The 24,954-nt window shown below is 32.4% G+C and overlaps 3 protein-coding genes across 4 annotated transcripts; 2 read left to right on the top strand and 1 right to left on the bottom strand.

Moving 5' to 3' along the window:
- Window positions 1-6,858: 6,858 nt before the first annotated feature.
- Window positions 6,859-7,795, top strand: LOC107908572 (uncharacterized). The gene has a single exon (XM_016835785.2). It carries the CDS (start codon window positions 6,885-6,887, stop codon window positions 7,596-7,598), a length of 714 nt encoding a protein of 237 aa, XP_016691274.1. The 5' UTR covers window positions 6,859-6,884; the 3' UTR covers window positions 7,599-7,795.
- A 2,755-nt stretch (window positions 7,796-10,550) lies between these two features.
- LOC107908573 (probable E3 ubiquitin-protein ligase ARI2) lies at window positions 10,551-14,162 on the bottom strand. 2 transcript variants are annotated; one of them, XM_016835786.2, is made up of 7 exons: window positions 13,764-14,161; window positions 13,362-13,394; window positions 12,990-13,275; window positions 11,853-12,333; window positions 11,231-11,779; window positions 10,982-11,148; window positions 10,551-10,777 (listed from the first exon to the last, which is right to left on the bottom strand). In XM_016835786.2, exons 1-7 carry the CDS (start codon window positions 13,884-13,886, stop codon window positions 10,641-10,643), a joined length of 1,776 nt encoding a protein of 591 aa, XP_016691275.1. In that variant the 5' UTR covers window positions 13,887-14,161; the 3' UTR covers window positions 10,551-10,640. The 2 variants fall into 2 exon arrangements, 1 of the variants encoding a protein (XP_016691275.1); XR_005910603.1 differs by having other exon boundaries at window positions 10,701-10,778; window positions 10,863-11,148; window positions 13,764-14,162.
- Window positions 14,163-21,308: 7,146 nt separating this feature from the next.
- Window positions 21,309-22,336, top strand: LOC107907669 (agamous-like MADS-box protein AGL62; the record flags this gene model as incomplete). Its single annotated transcript, XM_016835002.2, has 2 exons — window positions 21,309-21,638; window positions 21,724-22,336. Coding segments are annotated over 2 exons (711 nt in total), but the record flags the coding sequence as incomplete, so codon positions are not given.
- Window positions 22,337-24,954: the final 2,618 nt, after the last annotated feature.

Raw genomic sequence — 24,954 nt, 5'->3', positions numbered from 1 at the left:
TTTAATAAAAAGATTATTTTGTTCTTTAATCTAACATATATGGACTAATATGTTTTATTTTTTTAATAGAAAAGATAAAATACAATTTGATTTATAATATTTAAAAATATAAAGCAAAGGATTACATAAATTATGAATTTGAAAATAATTACAATCAGGTCCATAAGAAAACTGTATTGTGACACATTTTTCAACTTAAAAAAAGTTAATGTAGTCTGTATTTACACAAAAAAACATATCATTTTCACAACTCACATAAACACCCACAGTGGAATAAAGGAAACTAAGGGCAAAAGCAATCGACAAGCATGGAAATAGAGCCCTCAGAGCATGGCACCATGGTTGATTTACCAGGCATGACTTGGGTAACAAAACCTTGTATCAACCCATTTGAGCTTCTTTCTTGTGACTGAACCACCCGGTCGGACTCCACACTGGCAGGGCTCGAACCACTAGAAAAAATGCATTGACCCTTTTCGCGTAGCTTCGTGAGCTCCCTCCGCCACTTATCCACAACGCCAGACATGGTTAATAATCTTGTTTGAAAGTGCTCTTCAGATATTTAGGCTTCCTTTGGTTGGATTTTATAGGAATGCAAAAAATATATAGATTTTTTTATTGTTAGCCCACGGCGCACACCTTCTTCAGTGGAATATATATATATTCACTGTATTAACTTATCTGTGTGCTTTAAGATATGGATAAACTTAATGCTTCGCATTGAACTATGTTCCCTCCCCCTCCCTCTTTTTTGAGATTGTGGAAGATAAAAGTTTTTAGTGCGAGTTTCGATAATATAAAGTTTTAAACGGACAATTTAAATTTTTAATTTTAAGGAAACGAAGATTGATGTCACCCTTATCTTAATTCATAAATAAAAATAAATTTAATACCAAATTTATATATCAAAATAGAGTAAGTAAAAATATACAATCAACCCAATTACTCCTTGGGGCTTGCAGTTCATAGATTTCATAAAAATGCAACTTCGCATATTAAGTGCTAATATTTATGTAGTAATCAATAAGAAATAGGTAACAAAAATGGATTCTAAAGTCATAGATTCTTCTACCCAAAACCGAGTTTATTTTAGTAGGTTTTTGCCAAATCTCAGAGCTGAAACTACATGATTCCATAGTGGTAAGAAACTTGAACTATTTATTTTATTCAAGTGCAAAGGCAGCATCTTGAATTGAAACTACAGCATAGGGATGTCACATCCCCTGTTCGGACCATAAAGCGTCATCCCACACAAAATGCTATATCAAAATTGAAACTTTTTCTTACGTTATATAATTTACACAAACATTGGTAATCATACTACACTGTTATTTCTTCTTCTTCTTTTTCTTTTAATCAAGGGCCGAGGCATTCAACCAGCATGGAAATAGAATCCTCAGAGCACAGCACTACAGGAGATTTGATTTTGACTTGCGTAACTCTGTTAACAAAAGCTCGAGCTAACTCAGTTGAGCTCTTCTTTTCAGACTCAGCAGCAGTAGAGGTTGAACCAGTAGAGAAAAGGGTTTGACAAGCTCATCGCTCCATATATCCACAAGCGCAGACATAGCTAACTCAAAAGCAGACAATAAAAAGAAAGGTAAAGCAATTGAAGGATTTTAAATTTTTCTGATATTTTGGGATGTGAAGGGGTATATATATATGGAAGTTAACGGGTGGGTTTTCCGGCGGCACACGTTGTTTGTGTTAGTGGTTCTGTGTATGAGCTTTGAGATAAGAGACAAGCAGACGTTCAGGTCGGTTAAGGTTATCTTCATTTCTTGGGGTCTTTACAATGACTTCAAAACCGCTGCCTACTTTTCCTTGCATTATAAACCAAGCATATATATATATAAAGTGTTTAGATGCAAGAAAAAGTTCCCAAATCATCACTAAGAAAATACCAAATATGGCTGCCTAGCTTGTTCAGTTCACAACAGCCCATTGTCTGGCCCTGCTTTGGTTAATTATGTTTAGTGAGCTTCAAAATTTGGAAGAACATATCAGCAAGTGCAAAGAAATTATGTTAATTAAATGTCCATGTCATAGTCGGAATCACACAATCAACTAAGTCCTTGGTTTCAATCAAAAGTACCGTAGATTTTAATACGTCATATATTTTACAACAAGGAATGGATACTTGAAATCCATAAACAGAAAATCGGACATAAAGAACAAAAATCCGATCATGTTACACACTTATTTCAAGGGCTAAAGCATTCAACAAGCATGGAAATGGAACCCTCGGAGCACAGCACAACAGGAGACTTGACTTGCGTCACTCTGCCAACAAAAGCTCCAGCTGACTCAGTTGAACTCTTCTTTAGTGATCGAACCACTTGACCAGACTCAGCAGTAGTAGGGGTTGATCCAGTAGAGAAAAGGGTTTGACCCTTCTCTCGCAGCTTAACAAACTCATCGCTCCATATATCCACAAGCGCAGACATAGCTAACTCAAAATCAGACAACAAAAGGGGCAAGCAATTGGAAGATTTTCTTTTCTGATAATTTGGGATGTGAAGTGGCTAACTGTCACTAAGGGGTATATATATGGAAGTTGATGGGTGGTTTTCCGGTCGGTTGTCAGCGGCGGCACACGTTCTTTGTAGTAATGGTTGTATATATCATTGTGCTCTGAGATAAGTTACAAGGATCATTTTTTATTATATTTTGTCTTTCCAAACACGACAATGAGACCTTCAAGTCAGTTTAAGTTACATTTTCCTTACTTTACAAAACCGCTGCATAAGTAACATGTTTCAAAAACCGCTATGTAAAGATAAGGATCATTTATTTATTATTTTCTTAAACTTGCTTTCTCCTTTTTATTAAATTAATTCTTATAATTAAATTAATTATATCTATTATAATTTTTTTCTATATGTGCGGTTAAAAACTAGCATAATTAATAAAATAATTAGGTAGTAACACATGATTTGTCATATGATTAACTTTTAACGGTAAAAATAAATAGAAATTTTAACAAAAAAAATTAGTTTACTCTTTATAGAAATTAACAAAAAATATAATTCGACTCTTAGCATAAATATATATATTTTATATATATATCATGTTTCAAATGTTAGAGAAACTATCAAATAATATGATGGACAAAGCAGCAAATAACATAACCAAGAAAGGGACACTAAGAAGGAAAGCTGAAGCAAGAAAAAAAGGCATCAAATTTCAAGGTCCACTTCCTCCATTGTTGCAAGTACAAGACTGGAATAGCCGCGATATAGACGATTACTTCACTAATCTTTACCATTATTCGAATATTCCAGATATTTTTCTCTTTTGTTCCAAAACAAACCATGACAATAAGGAACAGAACACACCACAATGATGTTTGCTGGTCTGGTCTCTGTTATTATCTGATTCTTCCATCTTCACTGCTATTAACATTGATTATGAAGCTAAGGTCAGCAAGTGGCAGACGGATAACCTAATGCCGCTTCCACCCTAACAGTCAATGATTTTCAACTTAATCCTCTATTAGCACAAAAGGAATCATCAAGAAATTGTAGCTAATTCACAAATTAATATTATCATATAACTTTTGTACCTAAACTTTACATTTCTTTCTAATCTGGTACCTAGATTTCATATTTCTTTTTAATTTAGTACTTAATCTTTTTTTGTTCAATTTGATACCTGAACTTAATTTTTTTCCTAATTTGGTACAAATTACTCCAATATATCGATAGTGTTAATTTTTTATGAGTAGCAAAAACGATCAATGTATGATCGACATGTGACAAATTGCAAGGTACTTCTTTAGTTTAGTTTATTTATTTCATTTTATTAATTTAAAATAATGAATGTCTTTTATTTTGCATTTTTAAAACCCTTGTTTTCTTATTCAATATTAATTCATTGAATCATTTTTAAACATGAATTTCCTCTAATATCAATGATATTTTTGTAGCATAACGCGAATTTTTTAACGCCATTAGTGTTTTGGGGTAATCTGTATATCATTTAACAAATTTGAGTACTAAATTGAGCTTAAAAAAAGCTTAAGTACTAAATTAGGGAAAATGTCAAGCTCAATTGCCAAATTTGACCCCAAAAAGTAAGTACCAAATTAAAAAAAAATTGTCGAGTTTAAATACCAAATATTATATTAAACCTATCATATAATATCTAAATCAATGATTTTTATCCTTATCTTTTCAAAATCATTAATTAAGAAAAGAATATATTCCAGGTAATCAATCACATGGTGCCACATCAGTATGAGGACAGATGCCAAATCATAGAAATTAGTGACACTCAAGTTGAAGATATAAGCATGCAAATGGATAATATCAATTCTTTTAGTATAAATTAAGGAGCATATAATATCATGTCATCTGAAAGAATATTGGAGATGTTGGTCTATTTGGATTGGAATTTGTTCTCTCATATGTCATCCTTCTATCCACCCCATCATGTTAATAGATTTTTGTTTTGTTTTTTTCAAATCAGTTCGAATTTAAGATATATATATGTCAAATTTTACTATAATTTATCTATATTTATAAATAATTAATTTAAATTTATTTTAAAATTTAAACTCAAACATTATTTATAAATGCATGTGGTACAAATTGTATACAATATAAAATGGTCCATTTTTAAAACGATTCTATATTTTTTTGACCTCGTATTTTTTTCAAACTTTGAGCAACCCTTTAAATTTGAACAATAACCCTTACAACAATCACAAGTCTCACAATTATGATTCTATTCCTTCTAGCTAGCATTATAAATATTTTATCTCGTTCTATTTGTATCCTTAAAAATGAAAAATGTATAGATTTATAAGATATAGTTGACCACTTAGGATGAAAACATTCTTAGCTTAGCTAGGCTTGTTGAATGTGTTGGTGTTGGTGTTGGTGTTGGAGTTGGATGCTTTACTTATCTGAGAGAAACTAAAATCATCTTTTAAAGATGCTAAGATTCTTGTTTTGCTCATTGGATCCCTTCACATAAATCCTCCTTACCAAACACTTTTAGCCTTTGTCATCACCTATAAAAAATGGAAATTACATTGAAACTAAGTAGGGTTGGAGTTAAATTATAAAAAATTTTAGATTAAAATTATAATTTTATTGTATATTAATTTACGATTTCATTATTTTTGAAAGGATTAAATATGAATTTTTAAATTTTTGAAGGGGATCTATAATTAAATGTTGTTTGGTGTATTAAACAAGATTTAAATATAAAATATAATTAAACTATTTGATAAATATAATTTTTAAAATTTTGAATCTAAAGTAGTAAAAAATTAGTATAATGTTAAAGGAAAATAAAAACAATTGAGAGATTATCATTTTCCAAAATTCTCAATCTTTGGTTTTTTTTATTAGAGATTATCAAACATAATCATTTGAAAATATTAATTTTTCAATTGCTTATCAAATAAGGTTTTAGTCCCTTTATTTTAATTTATCAAATCTTATTCTTGAAAATTGAGAAATTAATCCAATTATTGGTAAACCCATCATCAACTTTAACAATTGATTTTGTTAATCTGTTGCATATAAATTACCAAACTGCTATTTTTCTAATTTTTTTAAATATAAATTGTTGAAATTTAACAATAAATTTTAAAGCTATTCCTCAATTAGACTAACTTTTTCAATTTCAAAAGAGATAAATATCAAAATTATACATGAATTTTGACTTAATGTGCAATTTGATACATGAACTTTCATTTTGATTCGATTATACACATTTAAAGAAATGAATACATATATTTATTTTCATATTAAATTAATATAATTGTTTGTGTATACAATATATTAATGTATTCGACAATGTTGTTAGTGATTTGTGAAATTTAAATCAAATCAAAATTTAATGTATAAAATCGTACAAAATCAAAGTTCATGTATAACTTACATATTGGATCAAAGTTCATGTATAAGTTTGATATTTATCGTACAAAATGGACTAACTTTTAAATTTTAGATATGAAATTCAAAATTATATGGAGAATAGTAGAGTAAAAGTACCACATAATCTTCTGTATCATACCTTGGATTACATTTTAGCCATTTTATTGAAAATATGGGTAAATTAACCCTTGTACATTAGATGAGTAAGCAAAATAGCCCCTTCATTAAAATTTAGTATTTATATATAAGGTACGATAAGCCCTCAGCCTTTACACATTTATTCAATTTGATCCCTACTCTTTTATTGGAAATAAATTGGAAGTAAAAAATTTAAAAAAAAAATCAACTAAACCCTTATAAAATTTAAAAAATATTTAAAAATCATAAAAAAATTATAAAAAAAATATTTTTAAAAAATTAAAAAATAACAATACCAACCAATCAAAATCTAATGGTTATAAAATCGTTAAAAAAATTTAACCCTTACTCTTTTATTGGATCAGTGTTGCTATTTTTAATAAAAAAAATTTAAATTTTAAATTTTAAAAAGGTTTAATTGATTTTTTAAAATTTGTTAAAGGCTAAATTTCCAATTTACTTCCAATAAAAAAGTAAGGTTCAAGTTGAATAAATGTATAAAAGTTGAGGGCTAAATTTGTTATTATACCTTATATATAAACGAAAACGTTAATAGTAGTTATTATGATGAAGTTGGTTAGTACAGACATGATGACATGAACAATATGAGAGCCGTTTTCAACGTTATAAAGTGAAAATTCGTATTCTTCAATGGAGCATAAACATAAATACCTTGTGTCTCTCTTCTAAAACATCAGGATTCTTCTATGTACATGATCACTTACCACCATTGGACCATCACCACCATTTTTAAAGCATAATTCCTCTTTCAGCTTCATCTTCAAGCCATAAACTACATCTCCCTAATTATAAATCACCATCCACATTGTTTCTTTACCCACACACACACAAGCCATGAAATACAATGAGATATCCCATTTCAGCCACCCTCAACACACACTAACATTCGACTACACCGAAACCCCATTCAAGTGCGACGGGTGCAAAGAAGTCGGCATCGGCTCACATTACCGATGTTCCTTTTGCGATTTCGATCTCCACACACACTGCGCCATACCTTCTCTTTCAATCCACCACCCTTTTTACACCAAATGTTCCTTCCAATTCTTCTCGAGACCACCCGGTAACACACCTCGTTATTGCAACGCTTGTGAAAAAGACGTTACCGGGTTCGTTTACCATTGTAAGTCATGCGGGTTCGATCTTCACCCATGTTGCGCGAAGCTACCGATGGTATTAGACGACGGAGAAACGAATTTGTATTTGTATAGGAAAGTGAGGGCACCATGTCATAAATGTGGACGTAAAGGGAGGAGTTGGAGTTATAGGTCCAGTTGTAAGAAATATAATTTGCATGTTGCATGTGTTAGGGAAATGTTAGTGGAAAATTGGCATGAATTGTATTTTGGATATGGAAAGGGTATTAAGAAACTGGAAAATAGAATCCCAAGTTTGAAAAACACATTGCAAACACCACATAAGAGAAGGAAAGGAAAAGTAAAGAAATGTTGTGAAATGGCTGGTCTGGCTTTACAATTTGTGATATCAGCTGTGCTTGGGGATCCCACAAGTCTTATTGCTGGAGTTATTGGAACATTGATGTCGTGAGGTTGATTGTAAATTATGGGGGTTTCTAACTGTTTGTTGTCTTGCCTGGTTTAGTTCAAGTTCATGTAGGTGTTTGTGTAAGAAAAAAGAACATGACGAGAGTAGAATGTTTAGCTTATGGGTACCTGAAGCTCATGCTTTTACCTGTCATCTGTTTGTGAATAAATTCTCTGCATGGTAACTCACTTTCATGAAAATATCATTTTCTTTAGAATTTGTTTCAACTTTCAACTTATTTTATTTAAATGGTTCGAACAAAATTCACCTATTAAATTAGGCCTACCCCTTGCAATTATGTATGATGATACTAAAAATATATGTCGAGGTTCAAATCTAAATACTCAAAAACTCAAATCCTCGTGAAATAATAAACCTATAAAAGTAGTACAATGCAAAAGCTTAGCTTATGGTTGAGAAGGAAACATATATGAGATTTGGAGAACATGTCGAGAAAAGGTATAGCAATGCAAATAGGCCAACAAAAAAGATAAGAATTATAGTTGTCTAAATGGCTTTTTAATTATGCAAAAGAAGAGAGAAAAGGACGAAAGAAAAAAGAGTGCAATAATTGAGACAGTTTTACAAACATGGGTCCCCAAAATTATTTATATAAAAAAATGTAAAATGATGAAGCTAAGGACTACAATACAAAACACCACAAAATGAGAAAAACAAACAAATCAAATCTCAATCATCATCTAACCATATATATAATGTATGACCTGGATGCTTCCCGGTGGGAAACCATCTCTCAGTCATTTTATGGCAGAGGTCTGAAAAACGTGTACGTTTCTACCCGACCCGAAATACTATTAATCAATATCGTGAAATGAAATGGGTTAATTTCATTTGATATCCTTTAATTATGATTTAAATTTTAAATTGATTCTTAAACTTTAAAACATTTTGATTAAATTTCCAAAGTCTTAGTATCATATCAATTGTATCTTTTTGTCAATATAATTGTCAACTTAGAGGTTGAATATTAGCTAACATATGATTTAAGAGTATACGCGTATTATAATTTAAAGATAATGTGTTTAAGAAAAAAGCTAAATGCTTGCATAAGAAGCTCAAATAAAAGTTTTTCATGCACTTCACTCTATTTTGTATTATAAAACTAGGTAAATTTTGATATGCTTAGAATAAAGTATATGGTAATTAAATCAGATATTACTTAAAAAGAAAAAAGAAAAATTTTAATATACGACATTTGAAAAGCCCGTATTTGAACATTTTCGATAAGGTTTAGCCCTTATTTGACTATTTTAAAAGATTTTGCCTCAATTTAAGCATTTAACTAAAAAAGTACTTTTAAATGTTAAGTTGTGACATCAGAACAATCCATACAAGAAGTACACATATTTAAAATTTAATCCACGTGTTTTAAGTATCTCTCGTATCAAATATAAGCTTGCATTTATGGTCCAAGCCAATGACTAGGATGACAAAAGACCAAATCAATACGAAACTCATACTTTGAGTCTCAACAAAAACATTTGGTAAAAGTACTAGTAGCCATATTGCATTTTGCCCCTACTACTCAAGAAATGGGCAAATTAGTCTCTTTACATTAGATCAAAGAGCAAATTAGTCATTCTAATTAAAAATTACATCCATTTGTACTGTTAAAAATTGGCATAGCTGACGGAATAACCAGACAGCACAATATGGCGTGCCACGTGTACCTCATACTAACGTAAAATGACCAATTTGTAGTAGCAGAAATAGATGGAATTTTTAACAAAATGATCAGTTTGCTATTTGGTCTAAGGTACAAGGACTAATTTCCCATTTTTTGAGTAGAGACGGTAAAATGCAATATGACTCCAAGTACAAGGGCCTCCATGGTGCTTTTACCAAAACATTTTGAAATTTAAAACCAAATTAGAATTTAGATCATAGTTTAGGATGTCCAGTGCAATTATCCCATAGATTAAAACATAACACACTTTGCCATTGCACGTCTTCGTCTATATAAAGCTCAACGCCATCTTTCCTCCACACCAGCCCAGCAATAGCTCAGCTTCCCCTTTCGTCTCTCAAATCATCATTCAAAGCTCCATATCTGCGTTTTTTTACCCTTTTCTCAGAGAAAAAATTATTACAACAATGGGTATTTGTTCATCTTCTCAATACACGATAAAGGCCGACAATCGCCTGACCTGGCCGCCGCCCAGCACCACCAAAATAATATACCCAGTTGGAAACCTTCAACAACTAAGTCAACCCATCAAAGCCAGCGTTGTTCTGTCCCAGAACCCGAGTTGTTTCCTTTGCAACTCGGAGCTCATGTATGTGAACTCGTGCCTGCCTCAGGTACCCGGTGACGAACAACTTCAGCTGGACCAAATCTATTTTCTAATGCCACTGTCGATGTCTCAAGCACCACTTCCACTTGAAGAATTATGTTCGCTCGCCATTAAAGCTGGTGCTGCATTATCTCGTTTGAATGAGGCTTATTCTCACAAAGAAGTGTGCATATCTGGTTTATTGCAGCTGCAACTCATTAAAAATGTTGTGAAACAACATCCCATTGGAATCATAAAAATTTAAGATTATTATGGTAAATAACCTCCTTGTCTGAAATCATTGATTTTACTTTCTACTTAAAAAATAATCTTTGTTTTAAAAAATAATCTTTGTTTGTCGGATTAAAAAGCAAATTGTTCATTTTTATTAAAAAACCTATACCTCATGTTAACCTATAGAGATTAATTTCTGACAATAAAAATAATGAAATTTTTATCAAATATAAAAGGATTGATTTGCATTTTTATCAAATATAAAAGGATTAATTTGCATATTATGTTAAAAAAGACACCATAAGAAAAAAAAAAGCCCAACATATGGCTTATGTACAGTTCAAAGTTCCTTGAAAGATAAAAGACCCGTTGAAATCCAGAATTCAATTTTCCAGGAAAATCTATGTATAGAAAAAGTACCAGAAAATATGAACAGGCAAATCCCATTAAGCAAAATATTAGTCTCCAGTTAGATCTGTACATTATCTAAAAATAAAACAGGAAAAGAAAAAAAAAATCAATTCCTATGAAGAACATCAGCTGGCATACTTATATCGAAGAATACACCGCCATAAGTCTCCTTTTTAGGTCGTCTCTGGGACGGGCAACCACTGTCTTCCGAACTCCCAAAACCAAAAGGACGATCCCGTTTGCCTGAACCACAATGTGTCAACAACAAATGTATATCAAGTTTTAGTAGGTGCATGTGTAAATGAGAGTGCATTTGGTTTACTTACCTGTTAGCGCCAGAATCGGATGGAACACATTTCTCAGTATTGAGCTTTAGTAATCTTCAAACTATATGTGTATGTGCGAGTGAAAGTGCATGTTGGTCTCCAAAATGTAAAGTCTGCTTACCGCTAGTGCCAGAATCAGATGCAACACATTTCTCGGTAGTACTCGGTTTACTGTTCCAACAAACGGCAAGCTCGGATGCTTTCTCGATGCCCTTAGATTTGTACGGAGCTATGTTATGTGTATTACATTGGAGAGATCCCAATAGATCGTTCTCGATGCATTCATACCTGCAAGTCATTGTCTCAGCACACGATTTCAAAAAACTATCTTAAAACATCGATTAATATAAACATGGCTATGTATACTTACATTTTCTTGCAAAGGGTATCAGTGATAACGGTGAGATTGATAATTTGCATTCTCATCTCCGTTACTTTATCATCACTGTATTGATCAAAGGGCTCTTCTAAAATCTTAGAGAGTTTCTCGACATTTGCCTCGAGTTGCTGCTGTTGATCCTCGAATAAATGCTGTTTTATTTCCCTTTCCTTATTTGTCATCTCGTCAATGAATATTTCTTCTCCGAACATGTAGAATGCAAACGGGTATGAATATGAAAGAACCCGTCTCGATCTGAAAAGCCTATTGAGTCCGTTAGTTACCCAACTGAAATCTCTAAGAATTGACTCCCTTTCTTCTGAAATTGATATCTTCTCCAAAATAGTCTCCTTGAGTTTACTCTCGAGCTTAAAAGAATCTGTATGAGCTTTATAACGGTTGAGATAGTGCATGTATCGATAAAGATCTCGCTTCGCTCGTTCAGTCTTTTTCGCTTGATCTTCTTTGTAGCGACCACAGCTATGACCTGCAATTGTTGACCAAGTGTGATCCCGCCCCGTAGCTCCCCCACATAGCCAACTGCATTGTGCAAGTTCAAAAGCTTTTAACAAGACCGTTTATTCTCGAAAAGTAAAATAAAAGCAAAACTCACCAAAATGCTTGCCCGCAAATACAGCTCACAAGATTACAACCCCCATTCTTCTCCACGGGTTTGTGACACTGCGGACATGGCTTTGTATGAACAGTGATCCAATTTACTGTTTCCGACTCATCTCGACATTTCTTGGTCCAAAGCTCCCACATCATACATGAACATGGCGAATGTGCTTCGGATAAGCAACTAAAACAAAACTGCAGACCACAAGAACACTCTACCTCACAAAATTCATCATCCTCAACACGTATTGCATTTCCACAATGTGGAGTACTAGGACACCATTTAACCATCCTATTATCTTCTATGTAGGACTCAAGAAGAAATCGATCAAATTTCTCGGCTAAATCGGGATGCCTTTTACTGACTAGATTTCTCACAACAGATTCATCACAAACAGCATTGCATTTGTGCGCCATGCACCTAATTCGCCTACTTTGTCCTTCATTTATTTTCACAACGAAATGTTCCGTCCAACCTGGTAAACAAAGAGCTTAAATATCAATTTGAAACACAAAGACATACAAGCAGGGGGCGAAGGGAAGGGGGGAGACAGAGGCCCTTGTCCCCTCCAAAATGGAAAATTGCTACTTTAGTCACCCAAAATTTATAAAATCTCAAGTTAATATATGGTAAAATTATAGTTTGCACCCCCCCCCCAAATGCTAGAATTTCAATGCAGGGGGCGAAGGGAAGGGGGGAGACAGAGGCCCTTGTCCCCTCCAAAATGGAAAATTGCTACTTTAGTCACCCAAAATTTATAAAATCTCAAGTTAATATATGGTAAAATTATAGTTTGCACCCCCCAAATGCTAGAATTTCAATTTAGTCCATTTGAAAACTATCAAGATATAAGCCAATATAAAAGTGAAATTGCATTTTAGCTCTCATTAAAATACATAACTTAATCTTAGCCCCTTACAAAAATTTCTAGCTTCGCCCCTGCAGACAAGCTGATACAAATTCAATAACATTATGCACACAACAACAAAACCGATATGCATCTCCATGTTAATTCTAAAGGGTCATTTTGACAATCTCTCAGCCTTGTTGACACTTAACATGCTGATGCTATATCGTGATGTTACAGAAACATGATTCAATAACAACGTCACAATTAAAGAGGATGCTTACAGTCATTGCAAAACCCATGCCCGCATTCCATTTTCGTCATCTTATCAACCGGTAACTCCTCAATGCATATCTCACACATGGATGTAGATGACAACGACAATAGAGACGTTCCTGTATGCTCACCCTCAACAACAGAAACACCTGCCGAGGCGAACAAGTACGATTTTCCATTCTCCACGAGCACAGCAAGCAATTTCTCAACATCCCATCGGTAATGGATTAGTAAAGTTCGAGCATGGTGTTCCCTTATAGATAACATGTCCATTACTCTCCTTAAATCCTCCCTCTAGCCAGTAGCCATAACCAAAAACAATAAGCAATTCAGCCCTCAAACAACAAAAAATACACCCCAAAAATAAAACAAAATTTTACCTGTGCAGCTAAAAGTGATTCTTTTGTAATAACCTGTATAAATGCCAAATTGGTTCTTCGAAATTTAGTACATAAGAGTCCAAAAAGAAGATAGAAAAATACAAAACAACATAGAAACTGGGCATCCTGTCATGTTTTTCACATTAAAATTACAGCTTGATTTTTTCCCCATTAAAATACAACGAACACAATGCAGTTTAACACACAAAATAAGAAAAAGAAATCACTAATTTGATGATCAACAACATTTCTCTATTCACTGAAAACCCAGAAAGCAAACAATAAAAAAAACACCCTTTTCACTGAAAATTGAAACAAAAATCAAAACGATATTTCGAACAAGAAATTGAAAATTTTCAAAGAATCCCAGAAAAAAAAAGGGAAATAAAAACAAAAATTGACCTTTGTAGTGGGACTCTTGGAAGTGACCCACTGAGAATCGGACTCGTCATTCTCGAAACCGTCAAGGGAATCTCGATCGGACGAATAGTAATAATCCTCGTCGCTGCTCGAAAAATCCTCCATCGTCCGATCAAACCAAAACAATTCAAATTTATACAATAATTATGATTGTTCTTGTTATAATATCTCTAAAAACAGAAACTTTTTAAAAGCGAATTTAACAAAACGTTCATAAACAAATATTTATAAAGAAGAATTTATTGAAGCTTTTAATCGATGAGTGGGGAAAAAACCCTCGTTTCCGGCTAAAGTTTCCTTTTTTTTTGTTTTGCCGGCAAAAAATAGTAGAGAAGAAGAAAAGACTTGCTTTCCTTTGTAAGTGACAAGCTATTATTATACAACCAATAAAATTGTGTTTTTTATTTTTATTTTTATTTCGTGTGAAAATATTTTATCAAATAAATAAATAAGAATTTTTGTTTATATAGAACTTCCTTATTTTACGCTGAAGTGTTGAGATATTTTCAAATAACCCAACAACGCCCAATATTTAAAAATATTATCTCTGCTTTAACTTTTCACTGAGAAGCATTTTTTGGATAATTTTTTTTAAAAAATATCAAATATTTTATTTTTTTCAAAAACTGTTGGGATTTAAAAAGCGTTTTTTTTTCAAAATTATGGGTGAAGTTAGAAAATTTTGTTAGGAGGTTAAAATTAAATTATAATTTTATTATTTTAATAATTTATATATTTATAATTTTTAAATGATTAAATCAAGTTTTTATCATTTTTAGAGGAAGTCAAAGTATAATTTTATTTTTATTAATTCTAAATGAAAAAAATTCACATTTTAAGGGGACTGAGACCCCTGCCAACCCTTTAACTACGCCCTTGCCAAAAGTGCTCTTTAAAAGTATGGTTAAACTAAGTCTAAATATAAAATTTATCCACAAATTATATATTTTTAACACTTAGGTACTTAAAAGTTTCTTTTATTAATAATGGTGTTTAAATTATTAATTTCATTCAAAAACACAATCCTAACTAATAAGAATTTAACCAATAAAAATGTGACAAGTGGCCATTTTTATTCGACATTATACAATAAAATTTATAATTTAAATATTTTTTTTAAATATTACATTTCTAAATGTGAAATATAATATAATTTGGAGATAATTTTATAATTAAATATATTTTTTATTTGAATTAAAAAGTGATGTACTAATAAGATATAATTTTATCTTCTGTTAACAAATCAGATAATAATATATTTTTTTCAATAGATATCTCATTTTCATATTTCTTTTTATTGGAAGAATTAGTCAAATTTGTAAGTACACAATTATTTTTTTCAAATTCAAATATTATTGAAGAATTTCGAAAATTGATAATTTTAAAATTACCTCAAAAAATATAATACATCTCAGCAAAATTGTTAACGTAACCTATAAACTATTTGGACCGTAAATCCAAATATTATAAGGTTGATATTAATTATGCAAATAAAAAAGGTTTTCGTGCATCAAATCGTAGGTTGATACCATTTGGGAGAATTATATCTCACGAACTCTTAAATTTGAGACATTTAAAGTTTCGAAATATAGTTGAGAAGACATTTGTTGTTCTAAAAAAATATTTCTTATATTAACAACATCACATCAGTTTAACATAAAAAAATAAAGTTGAATTGTACTAGTATGTTGCATATTTCATAACTTCAATTATGGGTCGAATTGAGATGATTCATACCTCGTAGAGTATATAAAAGAACGAGACTTTGATAATCTCAATGATGTAGATACAAATTCAAATGATGATGAACTCGATCAATGACTAACAAATGATGATAAGGAGGATACGTTAAATATTAAAAAGAGAATAACTCAACAAATATGCGCTAGAACAATTAGATAAAATTCATATGATTTATTTTTCTTGCTATTTTTAGACTAACATAATACATATGATGAATTGATTTTAATTTTTGTTTCTTGCTTCATACTAATAATTTGTTATAGTAATCAATATTTTTAAATATAGATATATAAATTATGTAACTGTGCAATTATAATTTGTACTACAAAATATGATATAGGGAATTACGATCTAATTACACTGTGTCAGTCAAACACGTATAGAGAATTATAATTCTTTATAATTATAAGAGAGTGTAATTATTACACTTTCATTCAATTACTTTATATTGTCCAAACAGACCCATAATGTTTATAATATTGTTTTCGCGGCTACCAAGCATATCTAACTTTCATAGCAAATCTTAAATAGATAAAATATAGTTTTGGTCGAATTTTGCTATTAGTATTTGTAGTCTTTGTAAGTTGTAGGTTTAATCATTACACTTTAATTTTGTCAATGTTTAGTCATCGTATTTTTCGATTTGGCTTATTTTAGTTCCTTGTACTTTTTGAGTTTTAAATTTCAATCCTGATACAAACTTTAGTATTTAAATACAAAATTTTTGAGTTTTAAATTATATTATTAGCCTTGTATTGTATGTAAAGTTGTAGATTTAATCCATATTCTTTAATTGAATTCTTTATAGTCCCTATACTATTTGAATTTCAAATTTTCAATTTTAATGCAAATAAAATTTGTTAAATCCATTAACAAGCTTTTTTAAAAAAGAAAAAACGTGGAAATAACAAATTAAAATTACATTACACATAAGATATATAATATGCTTGTCGCACCAAATTTTGGAAATAGATAGTTGAACATAATAAATTTAACAGTTATTGTTTGGTCGGGACCAAAAATATAAAATTTGAAAAGTATAGTGACTAAAAATAACCAAAATAAAAGTATAGATGCTAAATCCACATCTTACACATAGTATAGAGATTAATAGCATAATTTAACCTATAAGTTTGAAAACTCATTATTCGAAGAAGGAATTTTATAGTGAGTCAAAATTGAATTGTGAAATTTTGATGGTCCAAACAAAAATTTTACCATTTTATTAATTATAACATTACAAACTTTAAAGTCCTAGAAGTATATTTTTTTAAAGCGAATTGGATGTCAAATCGTTTAGGTCACCAGTTCGTCGATTCGATCAGTCTAACCAATTCAATTAAAAATTACTAAGTTCAAAAAATAAAAATAAAAACACGGTTCAACCAATTCAAACGATTTTTTAGTTGATTCTGTTGAATATTGGCAATATCCCACATTAGGAAAAGATAGAAATGGAGGGGGTTTGGTTTGTTATATATAGAACCCCTCCCCCTTTGGTTGTATCATCCCAAAATCTTCTCTTTTGTAATATTTCTAGAAGAAATATTGATTTGGTAGTGTCCGAGGACATAAGCTAAATTGGCCGAACCTCGTTAAATCTCTGGTATTTTATTTCTTATTTGTTTGCTTATATTTAATAGCTTTATGTTGGTTATATTTATTTAGTTATTATTGCTATAAATATCTAAGTGAGTTCTGTCTAGTTGTTGGGTTTTAAGCGGGACCATTTGTGACCCCTCCAATTTAACTGGGAATTTTCTTAGTATAATTGTTGGCATAATAATTATCTAAATATTTCTAATAATATTGTTATTAATATTATCGTCGCTTCCGCAACAATTGGTATCCGAGCCAAGGTTTTGTAGTATGCTCTGTGTTTGCAGCTTAGTCTGATCTTACACATCAGAACATTTCCTAAAGCTTGTGGGTATTCTGCATTTGGTGGCTATTAAGTAGAAGCTATGGCAAAAATGACAGAAGAAAAACCATCCATATCAACAACTTCCACTTCGTACATTTTGCCGAGGATTGGAACTGCAAATACGAGATTTGTAGTGGAAATTTTTGATGGAACAGGTCATTTCGGCATGTGGCAAAGTGAGCTTCTAGATGCCCTCTTTCAACAGGGTCTAGATATTGCCATTGAGGAAGAAAAACCAGAAGGGGTTGATGATAAAGAATGGAAGACCATCAACCGATTGGCATGTGGTACAATTCGATCATGTCTTTCCAGAGAGCAGAAGTATACATTCAGTAAAGAGACTTCTGCAAGTAAATTGTGGAAAGCATTGGAGGAGAAATTCTTGAAGAAGAACAGTCAAAATAAGTTGCATATGAAGAAAAGACTGTTTCGTTTCAATTATGTTCCTGGTACCACGATGAACGAGCACATTACCAATTTTAATCAGCTGGTGGCTGATTTATTGAATTTGGATGTGACTTTTGAAGACGAAGACTTGGCGTTAATGTTGTTGGGATCGCTTCCTGAGGAGTTTGAGTACCTTGAAACTACTCTACTTCATGGAAAATCGGAAGTAACTTTCAATGAAGTAACTGCTGCATTGTATAGCTATGAACTACGCTGAAAGGATAAGTTGAAAGGTTCAGGTGAAGCAGCAGTGGAAGCATTGGTAACAAGAGGTCGTCAGCAAAGTCAGTCTAAGGGGAAGAGAAGAAAGTCCAAAGGTCGAGCTGTTGCCAAAGATGAATGTTCTTTTTGCAAAGAAAAAGGACATTGGAAGAAAGATTGTCCAAAATTGAAGAAAAAAGGGAAGACTCCGCAAGATGCAAATGTTGCAGAATGCAATAGTGAAGCAGAGTCAGACTTTTCTCTTAGTATGACATCTTCAACATTATATGCAGATGAGTGGATCATGGATTCTGGTTGTTCCTATCATATGTGTCCCATTCGGGAATGGTTCTTTGAATTTCAAAAACTAGATGAAGGGGTTGTTTACATGGGTGATGATAACACATGTAAAATAGTCGGGATAGGTTCAATTAAACTGAGGAGTCATGATGGATCTACTAGAATTTTGCGGGATGTACGATATGTCCCAAAGTTGAAGAAGAATCTCATCTCTTTGGGGTCGTTAGAATCTAAAGGCCTAGTTGTGACAATACGAGATAGAGTTCTTAAAGCAACTTCAGGAGCATTGGTGATGCTGAAAGGCATAAGAAAGAACAATCTGTATTACTACCAAGGTAGTACAGTGGTCGGGACAACAGCAGCAGCAATTACGAGTACCAAGAAGGACGCTGAGGCAACACAGCTGTGGCATATGCGTTTGGGCCATGCTGGTGAAAAATCCTTGCAAACTCTAGCCAAGCAAGGATTATTGAAAGGTACAAAGACTTGCAAACTTGAATTTTGCGAGCATTGTGTTCTGGGAAAACAACGAAGGGTGAAATTTGGCACTGAGATTCACAATACTAAAGGTATTCTGGATTATGTGCATTCTGATGTATGGGGACCGTCCAAGACTCCATCACTTGGAGGAAGACGTTATTTTGTCACCTTTATTGATGATTTTTCCAGACGAGTTTGGGTGTTTCCTATGAAGAACAAAGATGAGGTGCTTGAAGTTTTCCTTAAGTGGAAAACTAAAGTTGAAAATCAGGCAGGAAGGAAGATTAAGGTTCTCTGATCAGACAACGATGGAGAATATAAAAGCGATCCTTTCCTGAAGATATGCCAAGATTGTGGCATAGTAAGGCACTTCACCGTAGGTGGAACACCGCAACAGAATGGGGTGGCAGAGCGTATGAATCGAACGCTTGTGGAGAAAGTTCGATGTATGTTATCTAATGCTGTATTAGATAGAAAGTTTTGGACTGAGGCTGTGACGTACGCTCAACATCTCATCAATCATTTGCCATCATCTGCTATAAATGGCAAGACTCCTTTGGAGAAATGGTATGGAAAACCTGCTACTGATTATGACACCTTGCGCATTTTTGGTTCTATTGCATATTATCATGTGAAAGAATCAAAGTTAGATCCAAGAGCAAAGAAGGCTCTATTCATGGGCTTCAATGCTGGTGTTAAGGGATATTGTTTGTGGTGTCTAGAGGCAAAGAAGACGATAATCAGTAGGGATGTTACCTTTCATGAATCTGCCATGTTGAATAAGGTAAATCCAGAAGGAGTGAGTAGTACTTCGCAGCAGGTGGAGTGTACTCCGCAGCAGGTGGAGTTTGAGCAGAGTGTGGTAATTCCAGCAAAAGGTACCACTAGTGATTCTTCATTGGCAGATGCAGAGTCAGACGAGGAAGAGGTTTCTACCCAATAACCTCAACAGCAATCAGAGCCAATTGCAGTCAGAAGGCAGAGACGAGAAATTCAGAAACCTGCTCGTTTCACTGACATGGTAGCTTATGCACTTCCAGTTGTTGATAATATTCCATCCACTTACACCGAAGCCATTCAGAGTTTAGAGAATAATAGATGGTTAGGTGCAATGGAAGAGGAAATGCAATCTCTAGAGAAAAACAAGACGTGGAAGCTGGCACAACTACCAAAAGGGAAGAAGGCGATTGGTTGCAAATTTGAAGACACTATTGAAGTTTGTGTTATGAGAAGATGTTCGAAGATGTGGAATATCGCCAAGGTGGAGATTTGTTGAATATTGGCAATATCCCACATTAGGAAAAGATAGAAATGGAGGGGGTTTGGTTTGTTATATATAGAACCCCTCCCCCTTTGGTTGTATCATCCCAAAATCTTCTCTTTTGTAATATTTCTAGAAGAAATATTGATTTGGTAGTGTCCGAGGACGTAAGCTAAATTGGCCGAACCTCGTTAAATCTCTGGTATTTTATTTCTTATTTGTTTGCTTATATTTAATAGCTTTATGTTGGTTATATTTATTTAGTTATTATTGCTATAAATATCTAAGTGAGTTTTGTCTAGTTGTTGGGTTTTAAGCGGGACCATTTGTGACCCCTCCAATTTAACTGGGAATTTTCTTAGTATAATTGTTGGCATAATAATTATCTAAATATTTCTGATAATATTGTTATTAATATTATCGTCGCTTCCGCAACAGATTCAACCGTTTTTTATCAACTCTTAATTTAATCGTTTTAAAATTACTCTCCAATTCAGTACCCCAATCAATTCTCGATCTATCAAACTAATTCATTCCGATTCAAACAACCTTTTCTAAAAGACCAACATCACCAAATAAAATTACCAAAGCCACTGCCTTTCCCTTTTAGCTAAATCGCACCACAACAATATGTTTGGGTTGCATGTTTCAGCATAGTCAAGACTTCACTCAACATCCTTAATGGTCATCTTGTATTTTTACTACAATTTACCTCACCAACATTAGATTTGTGATTTAATCACTTAAATTTTTATGAAATTTATTTTAGATATGTATATAGAGGGGAAATGACTGTTTCATATGATTATGAATTACCAACTACTCCCTACTCATTGAAACATGAAATAATGACCAAAAAAAAATTTCCCCAGAAATATCTGAGTTGTATATAATATTTTTATTATGATAAAATGGGAAAGTGTTTAATACAAAGTTGAAGAGTTACAAATACATTTTATTTAAAAAAATTTGGGTATTTATTCCCATATATGTAAACCCAAAATAAGATTACAAAGCATCCTAAATCAGTATGTAATTTAATGCAAGCAAAGCACAGCAGGGAATTTTTTGTACATAAAAAAAAACATAGTAAATTTAGACAGCTCAAAGTGTTGAATATCCTAATATCCCATCCCCATATAAATACTAACCTTCCCCTTTCTCTATTCATATTGCCATTGCCATGGGGAAGAAAAGCTTAGGCCGTCAAAAGGTTGAGATGGTGAAAATGAAGAACAATAGCAATCTTCAAGTGACTTTCTCGAAACGTCGTTCCGGTCTTTTTAAAAAGGCTAGTGAACTTTGCACCCTTTGCGGTGTTGAAATCGGCATCATCGTCTTCTCTCCGGGCAACAAAGTCTTCTCTTTCGGCCACCCTGAAATCGGGAACGTCATCGATCGGTATGTCAACGGTAACCCTCCTGATAATTCGGGTACGTTGCATCTCATCGAGGCTCACCGTAATGCTAATGTTCGTGAACTCAACATGCAGCTCACCGAGGTTCGGATTTGACTAATATATTAGTTTTTCGTTTGTTTGTTTATCGTTGATGAAATGATAGTAGTCGATGTTGTCTTGCATTCAGTTGGTGAATCAGATCGAAATCGAGAAACGGCGGGGCGAAGAGCTTAACCAAATGAGAAGAGCAAGCCAAAGCCAGTACTGGTGGGAATCACCGATCGAGGAACAGAACCCTCAACAACTCCAGCAGTTGAAATCTGCATTAGAAGAGTTGAAAAAGAATGTGGCAAAGCAAGTGGAGAAGCTTCTTATTCAGACAACGAATTCGCAGCCGTTTTTCGTCGGGAGTTCAAGTGCCGGGATGTTCCCCAACAACGTCGAGTTCGACCCGAACACGATGTCTCAAGGATACAACAATGTTCCCAACATGATACCTCCAGGATTCAACCCTAATCCTGAACTATACAATCCTTGTCCTCCTGGATTCGGACATGAGTTTTTTTAAATTAATTAATTAAGTTATTTACTTTCTTTATCAAATAAACAAAGAATTACAGTCCACCGACACAGTGTGTATGGTTTTTTTATGTATGTAAATTTTGTTTTATGCTTTAATATCAATTTCAACCATTTTTCTCGTTATAATTCTTGGATCACCATTGGAAAATAGAACCCAGTTTTTTTAATGTCGGAATTACAGACAAGATGGTCACCATGTTATAGTAACTGGCATTTTTTTAATTTTCCTTATATGTTTTCTTTATTTGTTGTCATTTGACAATCTAAATGTAAATTCAACCATGAATTTTGAATCCAAATATGGTATGAAATGATAATGCCAAGAAAGGTTGGTGGGAGGGATCGTTTTGAGACATACTCTAAACTGTCTCCATACGATGTGCATAAATCCATAATGATAAACTTGCCTTACATGCTATATTGATTTAATCACGTGGTTGAGGTTCATTTACAAATGTTGAATTTCGTGGATATGATTTTTTTGGGTTAATATAACATTTAGTCCTTGCTTATTTTGATACCTATATTTGTTTTATCCGTTTTAATATTTGAACTTGACAATTATGTTAATTTTAACCCTTGAACTTGACAAATGTAAAAAAAAAAAGTTTAATGACATGGCATTAAACTGCCCTGCCATCAAATTATGATGGAATCCAAAGTCAAATACTAAAGCAGACAAAAAAACATATATAGATACTTAAGTAAACTTGATTGTCAAGTTCAGAGATTGTTTTCACTAAAAATATAAAATTAAAATATAAGGGATTGTTTTCTTCGGCAGTGAAGAGAGCTTCCCTTTTATTGCTCTGAAAGCTATCCCTTTTTGTTTCTTTGATGGTGAAGATAGTGAACAGAGTCTTATCAGTTTGGAAAATGTCTTACAAAAAAATATTTTGGTACGACATTTTCCTTAAAAAAACATTGATTTTACTCTCTTTTTGGCGAATAATTTTCTTTAGTAACTCATTTTCCACCGAACAAATACCGTAAAACAAAGAAAATGTTTTACGAAAAATATTTTAAATGCAAACAAACCTACCCTAAAAGCTATATTAACTTATATTTTTTAAAGTTTCTTGCATCAATCACCAATTCATTTTGTAACTTCCAAGTGTTAGGAGAAATTAATCATTTAAAACATAACTTAAGATTAATGTAAATTGCAATCACTAATTTAATTTCAGTGATATCTTTTAAAGGAACTGAATTTACTTTCAAAGATCAAACGTCTACATAAAGAATAAAGATTTTGGTAACCTACAAAATCATGGATTAATCATACCAAGTAATTTTTAATTAGTATAATAAAGATAGTTTAGGACAATAATTAACTTGATTTGTAACATACGTTGGAAACAACTCTATGAACACCTCTCATGTTTTCTGATTTTCCACATCCATCCTTCAGAAAAACAAATAACTGCATTCTGTTAGGATTTATTAGAGCATATTAAGGCCATAAGGCCATAAAAGACCAAAAGTCATGCTGGTTTAAGGCCCAAAATATCCCCTCACAATCTCTGTTGGAAAAGAAAAGAACAAAAATCTGAAACAATCTTACTTTTGTTTTGTTTTGTCTTGTCTTCTAGAAGTTACTAATTAGCATATCACCTGCACGTGTAATTGATTAAATATGTTTTAACCCTTTTCCCTAATCATACACATTATTTTGGGAGAAATCGTTTATACGTTGATAAATCTTTAGATAGATCGTTTTTTATCAAAGTTTTTTTCGACTCAACTAACTCTAATAGTAGCGTTAAAAGTTTTAGAACTAAACCGTGAACTAATTTTTTATTTAAAAATTTTAAAAAATAAATAAAATAAAAAAATCTAATTTTTTTTTTAGAAAATCAAGCACAAATAAATAACAATAATAACATAAACGTTAATTATACACCCCAATTAAGGTAGGTTAAGTTTTTTTTTTAATTTTTAATCATTTTTAAATATTTGGATAGATTGGACCGGTCGGTTTAAGTATTTCAGTTAAACTAGTTGAGTTTTTTTTTCCTTAACTTAGGACTATTAATTTAAACTAAAAACATAAAAGCTTGATTGAATCGATTTATGATATATCAATCGATTCTCAATCTGATTCGATTAGACAACATTAAATAATATAATTTCTCATGTTTTATTAAACCCTCAACCTTTTCAAACATTCTCCAAGACTCAGTTAATCTAATATCAAATTATGAAAGAGATTCGTGGACTTTAAATCAAATAAGTGAAGAAGAAGACGAGAGTCCTGGTCAGAGAGATGAGCGTGAACCAAAAGAAATGAAGTGAAGAAGGCTATATTATCGTGGGACCTCGTATTTGCATGTAGGGGGACTCTCTGTTTGTAACTCAGGCAGCCGCAGTTATGTTGCGTTACATTCATCATCATCATCATCCACTGTTCTTCAGCTAGCTCCATGCAATGTTTCCGACCTGTTAACCACTTTCAGTTCGGTACTTTAGTCATTGCCCCCACACCCCCCACGTCTCCAACCCTTCCCACTTTCCCACTCTCTATTGGATCATCCTAATGAGTTTTTGTATTGTTTTATATAAAGGGGAAACGACAAAAGAGTAGCATAGGGTTGCTCTTCTTTGCTGTCTGGCATCTTGTTTATTGTATGTATCTACTTGTCGTTTGCATTATCCATTCCTTTGTATTTGTAATCAATTCCTCAGAGCCTATCCATTCCCCATGTATGGTGAAATTTTAGGGGTAAATTCTACTATTAGTTTATATTTTATTTTAGTGTTTTTTTTCCTTTTTTCGAATTTTTGAAACTTCTCTTATTTTTGCATATTGTTAAAAAAAATAATTTAATGGAATAAA

Source organism: Gossypium hirsutum, chromosome D02 (assembly GCF_007990345.1).
Source record: "Gossypium hirsutum isolate 1008001.06 chromosome D02, Gossypium_hirsutum_v2.1, whole genome shotgun sequence".
Taxonomy (NCBI): domain Eukaryota; kingdom Viridiplantae; phylum Streptophyta; class Magnoliopsida; order Malvales; family Malvaceae; genus Gossypium; species Gossypium hirsutum.
This window is presented reverse-complemented; position numbering and strand designations above follow the sequence as displayed.